The sequence below is a fragment of the Dipodomys spectabilis genome, unplaced genomic scaffold (genome assembly GCF_019054845.1).
Source record: "Dipodomys spectabilis isolate Male_0828 unplaced genomic scaffold, ASM1905484v1 ptg000024l, whole genome shotgun sequence".
Taxonomy (NCBI): domain Eukaryota; kingdom Metazoa; phylum Chordata; class Mammalia; order Rodentia; family Heteromyidae; genus Dipodomys; species Dipodomys spectabilis.
Genome location: NW_024870701.1, coordinates 15,050,187 through 15,072,293, shown reverse-complemented (window position 1 = coordinate 15,072,293; position 22,107 = coordinate 15,050,187). Strand labels below are relative to the sequence as shown.

Below are 22,107 nucleotides of genomic sequence, written 5' to 3'. Positions count from 1 at the left end.
TGCTGATTAAGTCATATCCTAATCCCTTTTGTGATTTAATTGTTTTTCAGGTAGGGCCTCATGTTTTTGCCCAAGGTGGACCTCAGAATGCAATCATCTTACCTATGGCTTCTGGCATGGTTGAGATGGGGTCTATGCTGACCTCAAACCTAGACTTTCCTGATCTCTGTCTCCTGAGTAGCTGGGATTACAGGCAAGAGCCACCATTCCTCAGCCACATTTTCTAAAATAACGTCTTTTATGCAATTGATAATTTGGACTCACCAAAGGTTTGGGATTCTAAAATGGGCATATTTCCTGCTGAAGCTTGTAGATCTCTTTTCCATGCTGATTTTTTTAATCTGATAAATCCTATATTAATGTTGCTGTACATTCCTTCCTGTGATATAACGTCCCTCTTGTGCACTGTGTCTGAATAAAAGTCTAGTTTCTCTTACACAACCAAGAATTTCTTTCTATTGCTGCTTACTAACATTCATGAAAAAAAATTTATTAACAACGAAGTTTTCCCCACAACTCCCAGAATTCTTCCTTAGTATTTTTCTCAGTTTTCAGTACTGCCAAAGCCGACACATTAAATAACAAAAATCAAGTTGCTTTTTTTTTCTTCATAGTTTTCTAAATGTAGCATGAGTTGAACACTGAGTAAGACCTTATTTCACACTCTTTAATTGCATTCATAAGATTGTTGTTCTGGTATGGTTATCTCTGGTCCTGAATAATGCTGGTGCACACACTATAAAGGTTTCCCCACACCCATCTCAGTTAGATTGTCTTCCTCAGCATGGAGATTTTCATGATCAAGAAGATCAGAGAGTTGGCTAAAACACCTATCACACTGAACACACTGGAAGAGTTTGTCTTCAGTGTGGCTGCTCTGCTGTCCATTCAGTTCTGTGTCCAGGCTGACTGTTTCCCCATATCTATAACGTTTACATGTTCTTTCACCAGTGTGGATTCTTTGATGGCTAATGAGATCTGAACGCCGGCTAAAGCTTTTGCCACACTGAACACATGAATAGGGTTTCTCCCCGGTGTGGGTTCTCTGGTGTAAAATAAGTGTTGAGCATTGACTGAATGCCTTCCCACACTTGTTACATACGTACGGTTTTTCTCCAGTGTGGATTCTCTGGTGTTTGATAAGGTCTGAGTTCTGACTGAAGCCCCTGTTGCACCACATGCACAGGTACGGCCTTTCTCCAGTGTGAATCCTCTGATGAAGGATGAGGTCAGAACTCTGACTGAAGGCTTTCTCACAACTAGTGCAATGGTAGGGCTTTTCACCAGAGTGTATTCTGTGATGTTTAGTGAGATCTGAGCTTTGACTAAAACTTTTCCGGCAAACATTACACATGTAGGGTTTCTCACCAGTGTGGATTCTTTGATGCTTTACAAGGTCTGAGCGGCGACTAAAACTTTTAGTGCAATAATGACATGGATAGGGTTTCTCTCCGGTGTGGATTCTCTGGTGTAGAATAAGGTTGGAGCTCTGACTGAAGGTCTTTCCACATTCGTCACATTCATAGGGCTTCTCACCTGTGTGAATTCTGTAATGCTTAACAAGGTCTGACCTTCGACTAAACATTTTACTGCACTGAGTACATGGGAAAGGTTTCTCACCAGTGTGAATTCGCAGATGATTCATAAGATCTGAAAGCCTGCTGAAGGTTCTGCTACATTCATTACATGGATAAGGTTTCTCTCCGGTGTGAATTCTTTGATGTAGAATAAGGACTGAGCTCTGGTTAAAAGCCTTTCCACATTCATTACATTTATAGGGTTTCTCTCCAGTGTGAATCCTTAGATGTTTAATAAGGTCTGAGTTCTGACTAAAGCTTTTATTACACAGATTGCATGGATATGGCCTCTCCCCAGTGTGGATTCTCTGATGTAGAATAAGATCTGAGCTCTGACTGAAGGCTTTCCCACACACATCACACTTATATGGCTTCTCTCCTGTGTGGATTCGCTGATGTTTTATAACATCAGAACTCTGACTAAAGCGTCTGTTACACTGGTTACATGTATAAGGCTTCTCTCCAGTGTGGATTCGCTGATGTTTTACTAGGTCAGAGCATTGGCTAAAACTTTTACCACAATGACTGCACTGATAGGGCTTTTCTCCTGTATGAATTCTCTGATGGATGATGAGATCTGAGCTCTGACTGAAGGCTTTCCCACATTCATCACATTTATAAGGTTTTTCACCTGTGTGGACTCGCTGATGTTTAATGAGGTCTGAGCTCCGAATGAAACTTCTGACACACCAATGACAAGGATAGGGTTTCTCACCAGTATGAATTCTCTGATGCAGAACCAGGGCAGACCTCATACGAAAGGCTTTTCCACATTCATCACATTCATAGGGTTTCTCCCAATGGGTTCTTTGGTGCCTAAGAAGGCCTGTACTCCAAGCAAAGCTTGTGTCACATCCATCACAATTAAGCTGTCTTTTTTTAAGGAAGTTCTCATCCTCTTCATCCAGTTTATCTCCGAGTTCACAGAATTCTCTGTATTCATCATCCTGGAGAAGATCTGTTCTGGTATTGCCAGACTCTTCAGTCAGTGGCTCTGCTATAATTTCTGCTATAATTTCCTCCTCTGAAGCTGGTTCTCCAATCTTGATCTTAGTCTCATCATCTGGAACAAGAAAAAAGAAATTTCAAATAAAATACATACTCTGTCCCTTCATCTGTTTCAGTTGGAACAGATCAGAATTTACCTACAAATATCATAACCATACAGGATTGCTCCAAAACACGGAAAATTACCATTTGAGAGGAAAATTAAGAAGAACCAACAAGTAATAGGTCACATTAATCATGGATAGAAGTCATTCACAAGATATACTTTATATGATTGTCATAGGAGAACTGGTAATACTGAAATTGGTTTACTATGCTTATGAAAGTGTGACTAAATAAGAGCTAACAAACAAGCAATTTATTAACATATGTAAGGTAAGCAGTATGCTACAGTCTAGAAGAAAGGCAAGTAGATGGTTGGGAGTTATTGAGCACTGCTCAGGGGTTTGAGCTTACTACTACTGCCAAATTGATCTTCCAAATGACAGACTATAGGAAGGGCCAGATGATAAGACAGCTAAGCATTTTGTATTATTTTCCCTTAAATATTAGGTATTTCCTATTATCCTAGCACACCAGCCAAAATTCTAATAATTTACTTAGTCTCTATTCCTTGTCATCTGACTCTATAACTGTCTTCTGGAAGTTGGTGGAATCCTTTGTCCACCCAGGATGAATTTTATATACTAGCTGTTGGCAATCAGATGAACTTGAGGCAGGTTATTAAACTGGTGAGAGTGCATGGCAATCAGGGAACCATTTGGATAGCTGTCTTTGGAACATGGTGCCTTCACTTGGCCTGTCATCAAATGCCATCAAGTATCAAATCATAAAAGTAGAAAAAACATTTATTGTTTCACTGCTCATATAATTTGGTCTGCCTGTTCACTACCAATTGCCCACTAACTTCCTTCAATTCTGTGGGAGCCTATCACACCTCCTGTTCCAGAAGGTCATGCCAGTGCCAGCATCCTATTAGTATCACTAAAATTGTCACAAATGGAAAACTTTTAATAGATGCCTCCCCACCTTTGAGTGTCTGCGATATTCACCACTACTGCCATCTATCTCTACTTCAGACATAATTATCCTAGGAAAGAAGAACAAAGAGAAAACATATAGGTCTGGACCTTCTCATCTGTAATCTTAGTTTTTCAAATCTAGAACCAGCTGGTGGGCTTCCATAGCATCAAAGCATGGACCAAGGATTTGCTAATCCTGCTCTGTAATTAAAAATAGGAAGTTTAGCTTTACATGAAAATAAAGTATTTATCTGAAGAATGGCTTGGGGGTCATCACAGATGAGAGAAAAAAAAACACTCTTCCCTAAGAGACACAACTCAGCACATAGCTTTCCTGTCCATTAGCTCACTCTCCACTTTCTCCTTCTCATAAATACCCTTTTTGCAGACCTGGATTCTTTGAAATGGACACTAGGACAAGAGTTAAGCCACTTTCCCCAGCAGTTGGTTTATTATAATAAAACCTGATTTCCTTCTCACTGACCCTTATCTGCCAAGTATTGTCACTTGTGTGCCAGAAGAACTGAACTTTACCAGTAACACTAGAAGTAGTAAATTAAAATAAAGAGCAATACATTCTGTGGATCTATTAAAATTCTAAGGCAGCCTTTTTTGACCATAGGTCCAAAAGACAACAAAACAGAAAATAGAAATGGGGGCTATAGCTCAGGGGTGAGCATATGCCTAGCATATAAAAGGTTCAATCACTTGTACCAAAAAATAATGTAAGAAATGATTTTCTTAATTCTCTCATGGACAGTACATAGTAACACAACAGATGAATAAGAGAGATTAACACATTATTTATAATAGATGCCTAGAACATTGGGATTTAATTCACTTGTAGAACTGTATTTGACAAAGACTATGATAAAGTAACAACTAAAATATAATAGAGAAAAATGAATAAAAGAAAAAAATCCAAAACACTTCAAATACCTGATAATGTACAATTACATACAAAAGGAGAAAATAGGCCGAAAAGATGGTTTTAAAATCAAAATAAACAAGAGGCTGGTACAGACACATCCAAATATATCAGTTATGTTATATGTAAACTGCCCACTCCAATAAAAAGCAAAGGAAAATCTACAGGTAAAATAGTTTAATATTAAATATTAAATACATTTTTTAGGAACAAGGCACAAATGGTCACTTTCATCACTTTTGTTCAACATTGTACCACACTGTACCACTTCTATTCAACACTGATAGCCAATGAAATAAAACATGAAAAGTAATTATGACATACAAACAGGGAAGACAAAACTCAATTGTCTTTACTGAGACATGATCAGTCACATACACAGAATCCAGAATCTTATAAAGGCTGCTGGAACTTGCAAATGAGTTCATTAGAGTAATATGCAAATGCTAACTGTATTTCTCCATAAATGCAATGAAGTCATAATAAAATTTTTAAACATTTAAAAATTGTACCCTGATATGAAAGGTTTCAAATGCAATACAAATATATGTGATATTTACAAAATGAAAATTATAAAATCCTGCCAAGATAAACTGAAAAAGACGTAATAAATTGGAAAATATACCACTGTTTGTGGATAGCAAGATTTTGTTTTTGTTAGTCACCAGGCTTGAACTTGGTCCCTGGACAATTCAGCCCAAGGCTAGCCACTCTACCACTTTGAGCTACAGTTCTACTTCTGCTTTTCTAGTGGTTAACTGGAGATAAAAATGTCACAGAGTTTCCTGCCCCAGATGGCTTTGAACACCCATCCTCAAATCTCAGCCTCCTGAGTAGCTAGGCGTGAGCCACCAATGTCCAGCCAGGATTTAATGTTATTAAAATACTTTACAAATTGACTTATTGGTTGAGAGCAGCATCAAAGTCCCTCTGGCTTTTTTGGGGGGAGGGGGAGTAGAAATTGACAAACTAATTCTAAACTTTATTTAAAAGTCATGGATGAGGGAAAGGGTGACATTGTCCAAAAAGAAATGTATTCTTATTTTTTTTATTGTGAAAATACTGTACAGAAGGGTTACAATTACATGAAAAAGGTAATGAGTACATTTCTTATCAAGCATTGATGCCTCCTCCTTTGTTTCCCCTTACCATCCCTTCCAATCTCCCCTCACCCTACCCCTCCCCACCCACACCCAAGAAATGTATTCTTTAACTAACTCCTGTAACTGTAACCCCTCTGTATATCACCTTTACAATAACAATAAAAAATACATTAAAATTTTTTGTTAAGCCAAGAAGAAGTTTAAATACTTTTGAAAAAGAACGAAATTAGAGAAGTTAAAGCTACAGAAATCCATTCAGTGTGGTAATGCCATAAAGAGAGAAACAACCATTAATGAAATAGTACAGTCTGTAGGAACAGATAAAAATAAGTGTACAGCTGATCTTCAACAAAATTGCTAAGATAATGAATGGTGAAGGCCAGCCTTTATTTAATAAAGTATTTAATTAAGTATTAACTGACTAAATGCTGGTGCTCATGTGTGTAATACTAGTTACTCAGGAGGGTGAGATCTGAGGATCAAGGGTTGAAGCCAGCCTGGGTAGGAAAATCTATGAGACTCTTATCTCCAATTAACTACCAGAAAACTAGAAGTAGTGTTCTGGCTGAAAGTGGTAGAGAGCTAGCTTTGAGTAAGAAAGCTCAGGGACAGCACCCAGGCCGTGAATTCAAGCCCCATGACTAAGAAAAAAAAAAAAAAGGATGTGGAATAACTGGAACTCCCATACACTGCAGATAGAAAATACAGAACAAAAAACAAACAAGTAAAAAACAGCCCAAACAAAAACAATCTGAATGTCCATCACTGGGTGAGTCAATAAGCAAGTTGTTATAGAGCCAAACAATGGAATATTAGTCAACAATTAAGAAAAAATTACTGATAAAACAACATGAAGACTGTGGGTGAACCTCAAGTGGTACAGTGGTACAAGGCTGAGGACTTGAGTATAATTATCATGGACTGCCAAAAGAAAATAAAAACAAAATATGGATGAATATATATTTTTAAAAAAAACATGGGCTGGGAAGGTGGCTCAGTGGTAGAGCACTTGCCTTGCATGCTTGAGGCTCTGGGTTTGATTCCTTAGCACCACATAAGCAGAAAAAAAAAAGCCGGAAGTGGCGCTGTGGCTCAAGTGGTAGAGTGTTAGCTTTGAACTGAAGAGCTGAGGGACAGCGCCCAGGTCCAGAGTTCAGGCTCCATGACTGCCCCCCCCCAAAAAAACCCCCCAAAAACCAGATTGAAGACTGCTGGTATGCAAAAGTATGATTCCATCTACACAAAATGTTAGGGAATCTGAACCAAGTAAATGGTGACAGAAATCAAGTGGTACCCTAGGAATGGAGATAGACTAGAATGACTAATAAGGAAATCTTGTGTGTGTTGGGCGGGGGGAGAGGAAGAAGGGAGTGTTGATTATAGTGAGCATATTAAATATGTTAAAACTCATTAAAATGCACAATTAAAAGTGATATATATATACAATATATGTAGTCAGTAAATTATAATACCTCAGTTACAGCACATTTAGTTATACTGTACTAATTATTAGTTATATAATGACCTGGGAGTGAGAAAATCCACAGAGCCTCAGTTAAAGGTGACAAAGGAGTTTTATTAGTTGGTCTGCAACTGTCCTGTCCTGGGTTACCTCAGAACTAGGAACAGCTGTTACGTTCAAGGGGGCAAGTTTCCACAGGCCTCTCTACCTCTCCGCAGGCCTTTCAGATCTCTGTGGGCCTCTCCATATGCCTTGCCACTGTCTGCAGGCCTCCACTGTCTGCAGGCCTCTTGGCTCTTCACAGGCCTCTCTGCTCTCCACAGGGCATTCTGCAGGCCTCTCTGTTGGCCCCGTCTCCTCAGGCATCTCCGTGGGCCTGGGTTCTCCTCTGGGCACTGCTCTGCTCCAGGAGATATCTCTTTCCTGTTGTGTCTCCTTCTCTCCCACCTCCCTTGCAACACCAAGTCAGTCTCTTTCTCTCTCTCTCTTTTTCTCTCTCTAGGTGCCCCCCTCCCCAGTGATCCCAGTGGGGTAACAACAGCAAGGGGCGGGACTTCCAGTGCCTCTGGTTCTCACAGTTACACTATATTAATTCAATTAATTAATATGAAGAACACCAGAGGTAATTCAATTCTAGGGTTTTAATAGGAGATGAAGTAACTTTAGATCAACTAGCAAAGAAAGGGCAGTCTCATCAGATGCTGATTTTCCTGATGTATTGGGAGTGTAGTAATCTGAATGCTAGTCTTTTCATTTTGAGCACACCCCAGCCCTTAGTGATTTTTCCATTAGTCTCCAGCTTTTTGCCTGGGGCTGGGATCTAACCAGGATCCATCTATCTATGTCTCCTACATATGTCTGGCTTATTAGTTGAGACAGGGTCAGGGTACTGCTGACTTTTTGCTAAAGTTTGCCTCAAATCACAATCCTCCCCATTTCTGCCTTCTGAGTATATGAGTTTAGGTATATGTGAATCTATATGCCCACATGACAAGCCTGTGGTATTTCTTATAGAAGGAATGGGCCTCAAAGAAGCCTCTCAAGAATTCTAATTAAACAACAGATGCTGGAGGGGATGTGGACAGAAGGGAACCTTACTGCATTGTTGGTGGGAGTGTAAACTTGTTCAACCACTTTGGAGAGTAGTATGGAGGTTCCTCAAAAGACTCCACATAGAGCTCCCCTATGATCCAGCAATCCTACTTTTGGGCATTTACCCAAATGTTTTTTTTTTTTTTAATTTAATTTAATTTTATTTGTGAACATACTGTACAGAGGAGTTACAGTTACATGGGCAGGATAATGCGTACATTTCTTACCAAGCATTGCAGCCTCCTCCTTTGTTTACCCTTCACATCCCTTCCCAGCCTCCCCCCTCCCCCCCTAATCCCAATTCTTCTCCTTCCCCCCCTTTCCCCCCCTTCCCCCCCCCCCCCGTACCAACGTTGTAAAGCTCGTTTTGGACATGACAACTTGTACTTCTTATTGTTGCAACAGGTCCACCTGTATCCTTAAACAACTGGTTTTTCCCCATCTCCTCCACAAGTTATACTGACATCAAATATAGTGAAAGCAGGGGTTATACTGTGGGGGAGGGACATACAAAGCAACAAAGAGATAATCTTATAAATGTGTTAGAAACACATGCATGAAAGAAAAAAAACATTAAAATACACATCTAAGGGTTCATTTTCCTGACATCACATTATCTGACCTTTTCCGCTTGACTCATACATATACTAGATATTACAAATAAGGGAAACCATGGGACCCAAATGTTTACAAACAACACCACACTAAAGCTATCAGCACGAATATGTTTATTGCAGCACTATTTACTATAGCTAAGATATGGAACCAACCCAGATGCCCCGCAGTAGATGAATGGATCAAGAAAATGTGGTATATATACACAATGGAATTCTATGCCTCCATCAGAAAGAATGACATTGCCCCATTTGTTAGGAAATGGAAAAGCTTGGAAAAAATTATATTAAGTGAAATAAGCCAGGCCCAAAGAAACATAGGTCCCATGGTTTCCCTTATTTGTAATATCTAGTATATGTCTGAGTTAAGCAGAAAATGTCAGATAAGGTGACGTTAGGGAAATGAACCCTAAGATATGTATTCAAATGTTTTTTTTCTTTCATGCGATTGTTTCTAACCCATTTATAAGATGATTTCTTTGTTGCTTTGTATGTCCCTCCCCAACAGTATAACCCCTGCTTTCACTGTATGTGATGGTATAATTTGTGGAGGGGAAGGGGAAAAACAAATCATTTAAATAGGGATACAGGTGGACCCATGGCAACAGTGAGATGTACAAGTTATGTCGAAAATGAACTTCACAACTTTGGTGGAGGGGGGGCTGGAGAGGATTGGGGGGGGGCAGGGGGAGGATGGGAAGGGATGGGAAGGGGAAACAAAGGAGGAGGCTACAATGCTTGATAAGAAATGTACTCATTATCTTGCCCATGTAATTGTAACCCCTCTGTACAGCATTTTCACGAAAAATAAAAATAAAAATGAAACTATTAAAATAAAAAAAAAGCTGAAGGGGATCGCAACCATGTAAGTGTATAGCATTGGAGACTTTAAGACATGAATTGGTTCAGGTAAAATAATTCTTTGGGAAAAGTATCGGTTCACTAAATTTATTCAATGTAAATATTTATTTTTATTTACATGTCACTTAATAAATACATACGTGTGTGTACATACATATACATATATATGTATATATGTATGTATATATATATGGTTATGTATGGTTAGGTAATTTCATCATATCAAGTTCATCAAAAGGATGGACTTCCATAAACCTTAACAACCCTGCAACACCACTGTATATGCAAACTTAAGTGTTCACCATTGTAAGCCAGACCTGTGTTTTACCAAAGCTTTGTATATAATGTGTTATGTTTTTCATTTAGGTTTCACACAAAATGTGTTTGCCCCTAGAAATAAATGATGGTATTTTAACTACAAAAAAAAACAAGAAATGTACTCATTATCTTGCCCATGTAATTGTAACCCCTCTGTACAGTATTTTCACAATAAAAAAAAAGAAGCCTCTCAATATCAGTATCTTTGTGTCATTCTCTTCTATAATGATCTGGAATTGGTCATGTGATTGCTTTGGTCAGGAAGCTGAGGATCAAAGTTCAAAGTCAACCTGGGTAGAAAAGTCTAAGAGGCTTTATCTCCAAAATAACTAGCAGAAAACCAAACAGGTCTGTAAGTGCCAGCCAGCAAGTGTGAGGCCCTGAGATCAAGCCCCAGTATCACCAAAGACAGATGGAGGAGAGGAAGGAACCGAATAAAAATGTGGTTGCTAGAACTCAAAGACATACAACTATGTTCCAAGCACTACACAAATACTACTACTTAGCAAAGTGAGTGCATAGGCAATGAAGAAGATTGATATCATTTGAAGACACAAGAGACATTCTCTGCCTGAGACCCTGGAGTAGTACACAACACACTGCTCCTCACCTGTCAGAAGTTGGTGTTCCTGAGACTCATACTCGAACTGGATCTCCATGGGCTGCAGGTGGACGCCTCAGGGCACCCCTGGAGAACTTCCAATTCCTTGTGTACCAGAGGGCCAGGGACCTGGAGGCAACTGGCCATCTGTGGGCTCAGAAGAGAATCCCTGTGCAGACTGGAGATGGGACTCGTTACACAGAGAGACGGCCTCCACCTACACAAGAAGGCGAAGGGGGAAAACACGAAACGGTTCATTTCCAAGTTACTCAACGTTCTCCCCCTCCCTCCACGAGTTGCCCTCATCGCCCTCCTGAACTCCTTTCTAGTGGAGAGTTGTTCAAAGTGTGGGGGCTAGGGACGGAGCGGGGAGGGGGTGAGGGAACGTCCAGGCGGGGCAGCTGGGGTGCGGGCAGGTGTGTCTGTCATTCCCAGGCTTGCCGGCCGGGGGCGCCCACACGCCGGCCTTCCTCGCGCCTCACCCACAAACCACAGTCCAGCAGCCCGATCGGCGGCGCGATGTGCGCACACTGGGTGGTGCCACCTGCACCTCTGCAGACACGCCCGGCCTCTTCCCCTGCAGCCCAAGGCCTAGGGCGCGGGGGACCGGCTGCCACCAGCACCCTAGGCCAAGGACCGATCGCCCTGGGGGAAGTGGCCGGCGCCCCCCACACCCCCCCGCCCCGGGGGTCAACACGCGTACCTCCAGGTGGGCTCCGGCTGCCCGCCCAGCGCCCAGCGTTCGCGCGGGATGCCGGGGCGTCCGCAAGGGTCCAGCGCTGAGCTTGGGGTGGTTACTGCGCATGCGCGAGGGAGGGCGTGTCGGTGGGAGTGCCTGGGGAGTTAACCCTGCCCATGCCGGTGGCCGCGGCAGGCCCTCAGGGAGGGTGATTCGCAGCTGAGCTTCCATTCTTTCTTCCCGCTGACTCCGGAGTCCTGGAGAATGGGAGTGCTTTTTATTTTTATTTTTTAAGAAGTTTTAGCTGGCCGCCTAGCTGCTCAGGAGGCTTAGATCTGAGGACTGTGGTTCGAAGCCAGCCTGGGTAAGAAAGTCCGTGAGACGCTTATCTGCTATCAATCATCAGAAAACGGTAATTGGAGCTGTGAGCGCTGGCCTGGGCGGAAAAGCTCAGGGACAGTGCTCAGGCCTGCGTCCAAGCCCTGACACAAACATCTAATGTCTAAAGGCTGTAATTTGATGTTCTCACACCCAGCCATGAAACCATCACCACGGAAGTGTGCACATCTACCAACTCTTACGTTTCCTCATCCAGTTCCTCCCCCCTCTCAACTGCTAGTGATCTTTTGTACTTGTTGACCTATTGAGGTGGAATTAAACATATTTGTTTATTTAGGCCAGTCTTCTTTCATTGAGAGAAACCTTGAGATTTGTCATTATTGCTGTATCAATAGTTCATCCCTTTGGGTTGCTGAATAAAAACTTGTGTGTAGTGATCACAATGTGATAGGTAGTTGATGGGCATTTTGGTTAGCATCAATTAGTATACAAGGGTCCCATTTTGATTTGTCCATTCATTCACTTACAAAATGTACCTTGATTAGACTCCCTCTCTCCCACTCCCTCCAGACCAATCTCAACAAGCTTCACTGTTCCATTTTCACACTTGGATATAGCAAAGAAAGTTGTCATTGCCTTAACTCTAGCAGGTGGTCAGGTCCACAGCCTTTTCCAGCTGTACTAACCTTTCATTTCACAAAACACTAATTTTGGGTTGTTTCCAGTCTTTTTCTTACTATTGCAAATAAAGGTGTTATAAACATTCTGGTACAAGATTTCATATGGACATAATGCTTTTGTGTGTGTGTGTGTGTGTGTGTATGAGAGAGAGAGAGAGAGAGAGAGAGAGAGAGAGAGAGAGAGAGAGAGATGGGGCTTGGAATCAGGGCCTAAGCACTGTCCCAAGGCTAGAGCACTTTGAGCCACACCTCCATTTCTAGTTTTCTGAGGTTAATTGGATAAAAGTCTCATGGACTTTCCTGCCCTGGCTGGCTTCGAACCATAATCCTCAGATCTCAGCCTCCTGAATAGCTACAATTATGGCATGAGCTACCAGCACCTGGCTGACAATGCTTTTTAATCCTTTCACAGAGAATGAGAAAAAATTCCTTGGATATCCAGCTTATATTGAAGCCCCTTTCATTTCATACTTGCAGAATTCTGAAGCAACTGTAAGAGAGCCTTTAACCTGAGTTGTGAGGTGCCTTGCGTTGGCTAAATTTATGGAAAAGCAATTCAAGATTATAGTTTTGAAATTCAAGGCTGTAACTTTTGCACAGGGATTTAGAATTTAGCGAATTTTTTCTCTATTTAAAAAATGTATAATCTCTTGTGCAAAGGAGTTGCCATTCAACAAAGCATTTTATAAATACAATGCATCTTTGAATTTGTACAGGATTTTTTTTTTTTGGTCATTTGTGGGGCTTGAACTCAGGGCCTGGTTGCTGTCTCTGAGCTCTTTTTATCAAGGCTAGTGTTCTACCACTTTGAGTCACAGCCCCACTTGTAGAGGATTCTCTTAATCCTACATGAGATGGGTCAAGTCTGCCAGTGTCATTTGATCAGTGATGAAATTGAAGTTCAGAGTTATGTTTGCTACACAGACTTGGAAAGGACAGAGATGTTCAGGAAAGCAAATGTTTTTATTTCCTCAACTATCCTGGGCTTTTTTGGTTCAGAAAATTAAACAAGTGCATCACACACACTAGTATACTACTAAGCTACATCCCCAGCCTACTTCCCTAATCTTAAATATATTTTAGCCAGGTACCAGAGGCTCACACCTGTAACTCTTCTATGATGATGAGCTTGGCTTTCTTTCATAGTCTTAAATTTTCAATACTGAGGATTGAGAAGTATACTCCAAGCCAAATACAAGTTTTTCTGTTGGAAGCTTTTCACAGGGAAACTGAATAAAGTGGCTCCAAAGTAGGGTTATGAATTGAAGCTTTGAACACAGTAGCTTTTAGCTATGACCATTAACCTTATTTCCTCATCCAGAAAATATGCACTGTAGTGAAATAATTAATGCATATATACAAAGCCCTTAGCATGTACTTCTTACTGATCTAAGATCTCTCTATAGAAACCATTTTCCTTTTACAATGTATCAATTCCTACATTAACACCTTACTCATTGCAGCTTGGGTGTTTCCCTGTAGAAAACAAAGAAAATCAGCTGAGTAGCTCTATTTTGTTATCTTTTGCCATATTTTCCAAATAATACTTTTTCTTATTTCATATTCTCACCACACTGGACATTTAGGTTTCCCACCTTTTTTGTTGGTGGTGGTGGTGGTGGTTGTGGGGCTTGAACTCAGGGCCTGGGAGCTATCCCTTAGCTTTTTTGCACAAGGCTAATGCTCTACCACTTTGAGCCACAGCACCACTTTCAGTTTTCTGGTAGTTAACTGGAGATAAGAATCTCACAGACTTTCTTACTCGGGCTGGCTTTGAACCATGATCCTGGGATCTCAGCCTCCTGAGTAGCTAGGATTACAAGTGTGAGTCACCAGCATCCAGCTATATCCTGCCACTTTTTTTTCCCAGTAGTTCATGGGTCTTGAACTCTGGGCCTGGGTGCTGTCCCTCAGCTCTTCAGCTCAAAGTGAGTGCTCTACCACTTGAGCTACAGTGCCACTTCTGGTATTCTGGTGGTTTATTGGAGATAAGAGTTTCATGGACTTTCTTGCCTGGGCTGACTTTGAACCATGATCCTCAGATCTCTGCCTCCTGAGTAGCTAGGATTACAGGCGTGAGCCACCGGTACCCGGCATGCCATTCTTAATAGTTAGTGCATGCCCATACATTGGCCATCTCAGGGATATAACCGTGTTTGTTATAAACATGACCCCCATTTCAACAACTAGAAAGGCCAGAACTTTCTTCCTGGGCTTTGTTATTCCTTCACTGGGAACACTGTCTTTTGGCCTATCCTCTTTCAGCAATTTTCTTTCTTAACTTCTTGGATAAGGAAATGAGGAAAGTGCTTAAGGAATACCCTTAGCCACATAGCCTTGACCATGTTAGGTTCATTTCCTGACTGCAGAATTAGGTCTTGTTTCCCATTGTATCCTTAATCTTTGATGCAAAGCAGGTGTTAATAAAAAGAATCATTGAAGCCAGGCACCAGTGGCTCATGCCTATAATCCTAGCTACTCAGGAGGCTGAGAGATCTGAGGGTCATGGTTCAAAGCCAGCCCAGGCAGGAAAGTCTGGGAGACTCTTAATCTCCAATTAACCACTAAATACTGAAAGTGAAGCTGTGGCTCAATTTGTAGAGGACTAGGCTAAGCAAAAGAGCTTGGGGACAGCACCCAGGCACTTAGTTCAAACCCCAAAGCTGGCCAAAATAAAAATCACTGGACAATTTGTATTCTTCTTGTGCCTTATTTCTAGCTTGCCCCATGCTCAACAGACTTGATAAAACGGTTTCCCCATCTTTCTTGTTGTGCATCACTGTTTTTGAGTTCCTGAGGAAATGTCCCTCCGGCTGTCTACATTCTCTCTCAAACCTGGCACACTAGACTATGAGATGCAGTGACAGAGCCTAGAGCCTCATGCCCTTTCATAACATTCTCAAAAATGAGGTTTTGATGTTCCATCACCGCTTTTTGCTATTTCCTGAGTATTCCAACAGTTAAGAGAAAAGCTGGGATCAGAGTCTTCCATGTTATCCTGATAAGTCACAAGGAAAATCTTCAAGGGATGATTTGTAGTAGCATTAGGAAGTGATGCGTAAACGAAATTAGGTGACTCAAGACAGTAGTTCACAACCTTGAACTGTTGCTCCAAAGTCACCTGCTCTAAAAGAGAAAAATCTGACAGAAGTATTTAAACAAACATCATATTCACAAATTTACAGTATGGACCCTCTGATGGCGCAGGAGAACTGATCTGTGCCTGAAAGTCTTCCCACATTCATTACATATATAAGCTTCATCCCCAGAATGGATCCTCTGATGCTGAACAAGGGCTGAACTCCTTTTGAAGGTTTTACCACATTCGTTACACTGGTAAGGTTCCTCTCCACTGTGAATTCTCTGATGCCTGATGAGGTTGGAGCTCAGACTGAAGGCTTTCCCACATTCACCACATTCATAGGGCTTCTCCCCACTGTGTATTCTCTGATGAGTAATCAGCTCTGAGCTCTGCCTAAAAGCTTTCCCACATTCATTACATTCATAAGGTCTCTCTCCTGTATGAATTCGCTGATGTCTAATAAGCTTTGAGCTCTGGCTAAAAGTTTTCCCACATTCCTTACATTCGTAGGGCTTTTCACCAGTGTGAATTCTTTGATGTATAATGAGATACGAACTTTGACTGAATGCTTTGCCACACTCATTACATTTACAAGCTTTTTCACCAGTATGAATTTTCCGATGTCTAATGAGAGCTGAGCTCTGATTGAAGGCTTTCCCACATTCACTGCATTCATATGCTTTCTCACCACTATGAATTCGCTGGTGAATAATCAGATATGATCTCAAACTAAAGGCCTTTCCACACTGGTTACACTTATAGGGCTTTTCTCCAGTATGGATTCTTTGATGCTGAGTGAGAGAGGAATGCTGCTTGAAGCTGTGCCCACAGACATCACATCTATAAGGTCTTTCTTCTGCAGGAACCTTCTGACATGTTATAGAGTTTGCACTTAGAATCAAGAATCTTTGAGGCTCATCATCATGGTCTTTCTTTCCTAAAGATTTGTGTGTGAAGATCACTTGACTGAAGCTGCCCCCATGGGGAGGGGATCTTCTTAACTTCTCCCGTGTAGCACTTGCTTGCTGCCACTCTAAGCTGCTTTCCTGCCCATCACCTCCTCCAAATGAAGCTTCCTGACAGAGTTCCTGTGATTTTTCTTCTGAAATGATATTACTTGCTGTTTCATTGTTCTCACAATCTGAAATGATAACTAGCAAAAAAGGCGGAAAAATCAGACTTTATATTTCTCCTGTCTTTCAATATTCACCTCTTTTTTTTTTTTAAACAAGGTATGTTACCCAGGCTTATGAGTACCCAGGCTTTGGTACTCCTGGGCTTATGAGAGCCTCCTACCTTAGCTGCTCAAGTAGCTGGAATTACAGGTCTACACTGTGATTGGCTCAGTATTCACTTTCAACATGGTAGAAAACAGAGAGGTTTACCTACAAAGATGTCAGTGTAACTATCTTTCCTTCAACTGGCCAAAATAGATGCTATAACTAAAGCCTACATCTAAACTTTGAATTTCATCCTTTTTGCCTCCTTTAAGACTTCAATTGATTAAGTATTTTCTATTATTTTCAACCTCTTTCTAGATTATTGCTTTTCAGCATTTAAATAAATTCAAATTTCCCCCTTAAAAAAAAAAAAAATCAAGCTCAGTGCAACAGAAAGGGTTATCTGCACACCTTCCCATTCTGCAGTCTAGTTTCTACCTTACCCTCCATGTAAACCACACTGCTTCCACTGGTTCTGATCTCATCAAGAACACTAACATCACAACTTTGTAACCCAATGCATACCTTCTGGATCTTACTTATTTGGCTTTTTGAAGCAGTAAGTGTGAGGTCCACACTTTCCTTTATATATATTCACGCGTTTGTCTCACTTCTATGGCTGATCCTTCATGGCCTGGGCTCCTAATCACACTTGGAACACCGGTGTTCCTGATTCTGTTCAAGGCTCTCGCATGTCCTCACTTTTACAAACTTTCAATGTACTAGTTTCAATAATGACTAATATTTTACTGTGACTATTTTACAAGCATAAAAATACTTCAAACTAAAACATCCTCACATATCCTCAGATGCTTTGTTTGTCCTTGTGTTTCCCCTTTTACATGAAAACAGTACCACCATTACCTGAGATATCAATAGTGTGCCACCCTTCCTCACTCTCTGCTTTTTAACGATGACTAGATATTGAAATGTACTTTCACCACTGAGGAATGGGATTGCTTTGACCTCTCCCACCCTCCCCCAAAACACATGCTGATTTATTCACTGTGGCCACCTTGATAACAAGTGGCTCAGTGCCTTGCCTTCCTCAAATCCACTTTCCACTCTGCAGCCAAGTTCTAAAAATCTAATCACATCACTCCCTTGTCCAAACTGCACCCCTCTGCATTGAGTAAATGTATTTTTGCAACTTTAGTTTCTCTCTTACTACTCTTTTTTTTTTTTTTTTAAATCAATTATCTTCTCACCTCAAACAAAATTTCCTACAATTTCCAGAATGGGTATATTCTCTCCTAGAACTTTGTGGCCATTCTTTGCTTGGCCATTCCTTCCACCCATTTATCTGGCTTCTTCCTACTTATCTTCCAAGTCTTAGGTGTCTCTTCCCAGGAAGCATTCCTTTTGTCTTTCTGATTGGGTTAGGCGCTACTGTATGTGTTCTCATACTAACTAGTGCCTACTGTAATATATTCACCTCGAACTGAAAATTTCTTGAAGATGGAGTCTCAGTGCTTACCATGGCATTAGACATTTTAGTACTCACTAACTAGGGGAAAGATGATTAAATAAGTGAATGAATGAGAGGGGAAACTGTCACAAGAACAACTAGCTGCAACCCATTAGAGGTCTGCTGAACACAAAGCTGCTGAAGCAAGCAACTCTGGTTCTGATGAATGAAAGTGATGCTCGCATGTGGCAAGCTTGCAAATGTAATTAATTCTGCATCCTCAAAACCAGAACCCTAAGTGATAGGAGTTTCCTGGTAAGTTTCTATTCCTCACCACTTTTGGAGGAACGGCAAGGTTTCCAGGACTTCAACTGTGTCTTCAGAGGCTGGAGTTGGAGCTGGATGTTTTCTGACTCCTTGGATGCTCTGAGATATGTCAGATCCCTCCATGGCACCGCTGGTCCCTGTGGACTAGTTGGGACCTGAAATTAGAAAAACATGATTATCAAAATGCATTATAAATCTTTCTAAACTGATTTCTTAAACTGAAACTCCTTTGTACAATTACAAGATAGTTTTAAAAAAGAAAAAAAATGACTAGATTGGCCCACCTTCACAGATGAAGGATAGGGACCAAAAAAACCCATTTAAGGGCACAGACAGGTATGTCTCTATCATTACATCAGGAATATGGTTTATTACAGACATATAGCTATGCAACCTACTGTTGGTATACTACACGCTCACTCTCGGCTATAAATTCCTTTTCCTATATCACTTCAATCTGTTCCTACCTGTTGCCCTGGATCATCAAACTCTCTCTCCAAATCCTCCAACAGGGTCACAGCTTCCTCTCCACTTCTTGGACTATGTTGCTGTACCCATATCTGCAGCTCCTCGGGCAGAATGCTCAGAAACTGCTCTAGCACCAGTAGGTCTAGGATCTGTTCCTTGGTATGCAACTCTGGCATTAGCCACTGATAGCAAAGCTCCTGGAGTCGGCCCAGAGCCTCCCGAGGTCCAGGTGTCTCATGGTAGCAAAACTTCCTGAACTGCTGGCGAAACAATTCTTGGCAGGATTCGGTGCTTCCATTCTGTTTAAATGTATGGCTCCAGGAAAAGCCATCTTCTATTTTCACCAGTAGTAATCCTTGTTCCTGATGATCCTGAGTTGAAATTGCTCTGGATTCCACAGCCATTCTGGGCTGAAGCAGCTTAAGAAGAAGCACAGTACAACTAGTTCTGTGCTGGAGATTTGAGTAATCTTTTCTTTCCTGTAGAATATAAAAGCTCTGTTAACTTTTGGCAGGAAAAAAAATTCTCTAAAAGTCTTATAATAAACCAGTAACATTGAAAGAAGCAAATTTGGGACTATCACTAAATAGCAATCTAGTGTCGAACTAAAAACATTCGCCTTACTTGTAATTCCTATCACTGTTAGAAATTATGAACATGAATCACCTAGATTATTACCTTTTTAAATTATCTTTCTTTTTTTTTTGGTGGGGATGTGTGTGTGCCAGTCCTGGGGCTTGAACTCAGTGTACTGTCCCTGAGCCTTTTGCTCGAGACTAATGCCCTGCCGCTTAAGTCAGAGCTCCACTTTTGGCTTTTTCTGAGTAGTTTACTGGAGATAAGAGTCCCACAGACTTTCTTGCCAGGGCTGGCTTTGAATCAAGATCCTCAGATCTCAGCCTCCTGAGTAGCCAGAATTACAGGCATGAGCCACAGGGTGAATTATCTTTCAATTTTGATCACATCAAGGAGAAAAATGTGCCTTTAACATATATGTAAAACTTGCAGAACTTTAAAATAGAGGCCTCTGATCCAGGCTTCCATGGGTAATAATGATATCCAGCTAGAATTCAATAACATCAACTTTACAAGTCTTATTTTTAGTTATCTCCTATTGATAGCAGGTATTGATTTTCCCTTAGGGCAGTAATAAAACATTTTTAAAAACTCAAATTAGCTGGGTACTGGTGTCTCATTCCTAGCTACTCAGTATGTTAGAATTTGGGGATCATAGTGGGAATCCAACAAAAGTCCATGAGATTCTTTTCTTGAATTAAACAGCAAAAAGCTGGAAGCAAGATGTGGCTTAAGAGTTAAGAGTGTCAACCTTGAGTGAAAAGGCCAATAAAGAGCTGAAAAACCTGAGTTCAAGTCCCAATCCCCCCTCCCCACACACTCTAAAATTAAATGAGTTGATTTAAACGAAGTAATGTGGAACATAAGCCATTTGTTCACATTTAGTGACCAAATATTTCTTCAACAAACAGAGGAACTTAGTATTGCTCTGTCCTACATGTGCATTTGGTTAAAAGAATGCTTGTTGCTCATGAGTGAACCTGCTTGAGGCATAAAGCAAGAAAAAATTGTAAAACTCCTACCATGCGTTCGAAAGCAGGCTAGATATTGTAAAACTAAAAGATGCAAAAGGGCCAACTTCAGAGCTGAAGAGTATTCTGGGAAGAGACTATTTCACAAGCGCAATATGGCACTTGAGAGTTCTGTATTCAATTCTGTGATATAGCCCGAACGTCTGGATTTTGGGATGGGGGGTGGTCTATCCACAGGAGCAAGTCCCCTTCAGTGTAATCAGCAAGACAAACAGAGGAACTGCCTCCCAGCACCACGGAGAGCTTCAGGGGCTAATTAGCATGCTCATTAGCATTCTCATTAGCATACTCGGGCTTCCTACTATACACCCCGGGAAGGCGCAGTAGCTCTCAGGGAGGGCCCGGCGCGGAGGACCGCGCTCCCACCGGAGAGGCTGGGATGGACCGCACGCCCCGAGACTCCGCCCCAACAGGCAGACCCAGGAGTGCGGCTCCTCCACCCCGCGCCAGGTCGGGCACCCACCCTGCCGTCCCCTCCCTCTGCGTCCGGGCCCGCGTCCCTCACCGCGAAACCCAAGAGTTGCCAGGGCGCCAGCCGCCGACCCCGAGTGGCAAACCACAAAGACCGGAAGTGTACCCCCGCCGCTCTCCTCTCGCGAGTCCAGGGAGACTCCGTCCTCCCCGCCCCTCACTCACACACACCCAATCAGCGCCATGAGTTTTATTCGTCCTCCGCCCTTTTCCCCACAGACACCCAATCAGCGCGTGGATCCTATTCTCCGCCTTCCTGGTTTGGGCCAGGTCTCACCGTCACCCGCCCTTCCAGGACAGGCCCTCCTCCGGCTCCCGAGTTCAAGGACGCCCCTGTCCCCGGCTCCCAGGCTCTCGCCTCTACCCCATCGGAAACCTCCTATTTTAACTTAGCTTGAGATTTAGATTTGACCCCTTGTTACTTTTTGGAGAAATAGCTTTCCCCATTTAAAAAATTGTGTGCGCGCGCGCGTGTGTAATGTGTGCGTGTGTGCGCGCGTGCGTGTGTATGTGTGCGTGTGTGCGCGCGCACGCGTGTGTGTGTGCGAGTGTGTGCGCGCGTGCGTGTGTATGTGTGCGTGTGTGTGCGCGCGTGCGTGTGTGCGGTTCTTGTTAAGGTTACACCGCATTTGTTACAAATATGTTTCCATGTATTTGTCTTTGGCTATGTAGAAGATGTTACCTTCCTCCCCGAGGAAAGCCATTATGAGTAAAGCTTTTTATGAAATAACATCTTAAAAAGCAAGGAAATAATGGCCATCTGGCACAATACTAATCCTGCCAATCCGTGCATATGGGAGGAGAGGCCTTCTCCAAGTTTGACTGTCCTGTTCAATGTATCCCTTTAATGTGTTATCGTTTTCAATGAAGAGCTCTTTCATTTGCTTGGGTTTATGTTCATGAGTTATTCTGGGCTAGTGTAAATGGGATTGGTTTCCCAATTTCTTTCCAACCCGTTCTTGACTGATAGTAGCAAAGCTGATTTGTGTGTGTGTGTGTGTGTGTGTGTTGACTTTAATCTTGCTACTTTGGAAAGAAGTCTTCCTATCTAAAAAAAAAATTTAGGCAGTCTTTATGGTTTTTTTTTTTTTTTTTTTTGATAAAAGAGTTTTTTTGGATTTGTCTGTCTGGGCTGGCTTCAAACAATGACCTTTGGATCTTACTTTCCCGAGGAAGTTGGATTATAAATAGGTGTGGCCACTGGTGCCTAGCAAATTGTTCATCTTTTAAAAAAAAAAAA

At 41.7% G+C, this 22,107-nt stretch overlaps 1 protein-coding gene across 1 annotated transcript; it reads right to left on the bottom strand.

Moving 5' to 3' along the window:
- Nucleotides 1–469: 469 nt before the first annotated feature.
- Nucleotides 470–20,972, bottom strand: Znf397 (zinc finger protein 397). Its single transcript, XM_042675001.1, has 7 exons — nt 20,902–20,972; nt 18,789–19,268; nt 18,329–18,476; nt 15,460–16,519; nt 10,701–10,803; nt 10,596–10,647; nt 470–2,640 (listed from the first exon to the last, which is right to left on the bottom strand). The coding sequence occupies exons 2-7, from the start codon at nt 19,191–19,193 to the stop codon at nt 737–739; spliced, it is 3,672 nt and encodes a 1,223-aa protein (XP_042530935.1). The 5' UTR covers nt 19,194–19,268; nt 20,902–20,972; the 3' UTR covers nt 470–736.
- Between the last annotated feature and the right edge of the window lie 1,135 nt (nt 20,973–22,107).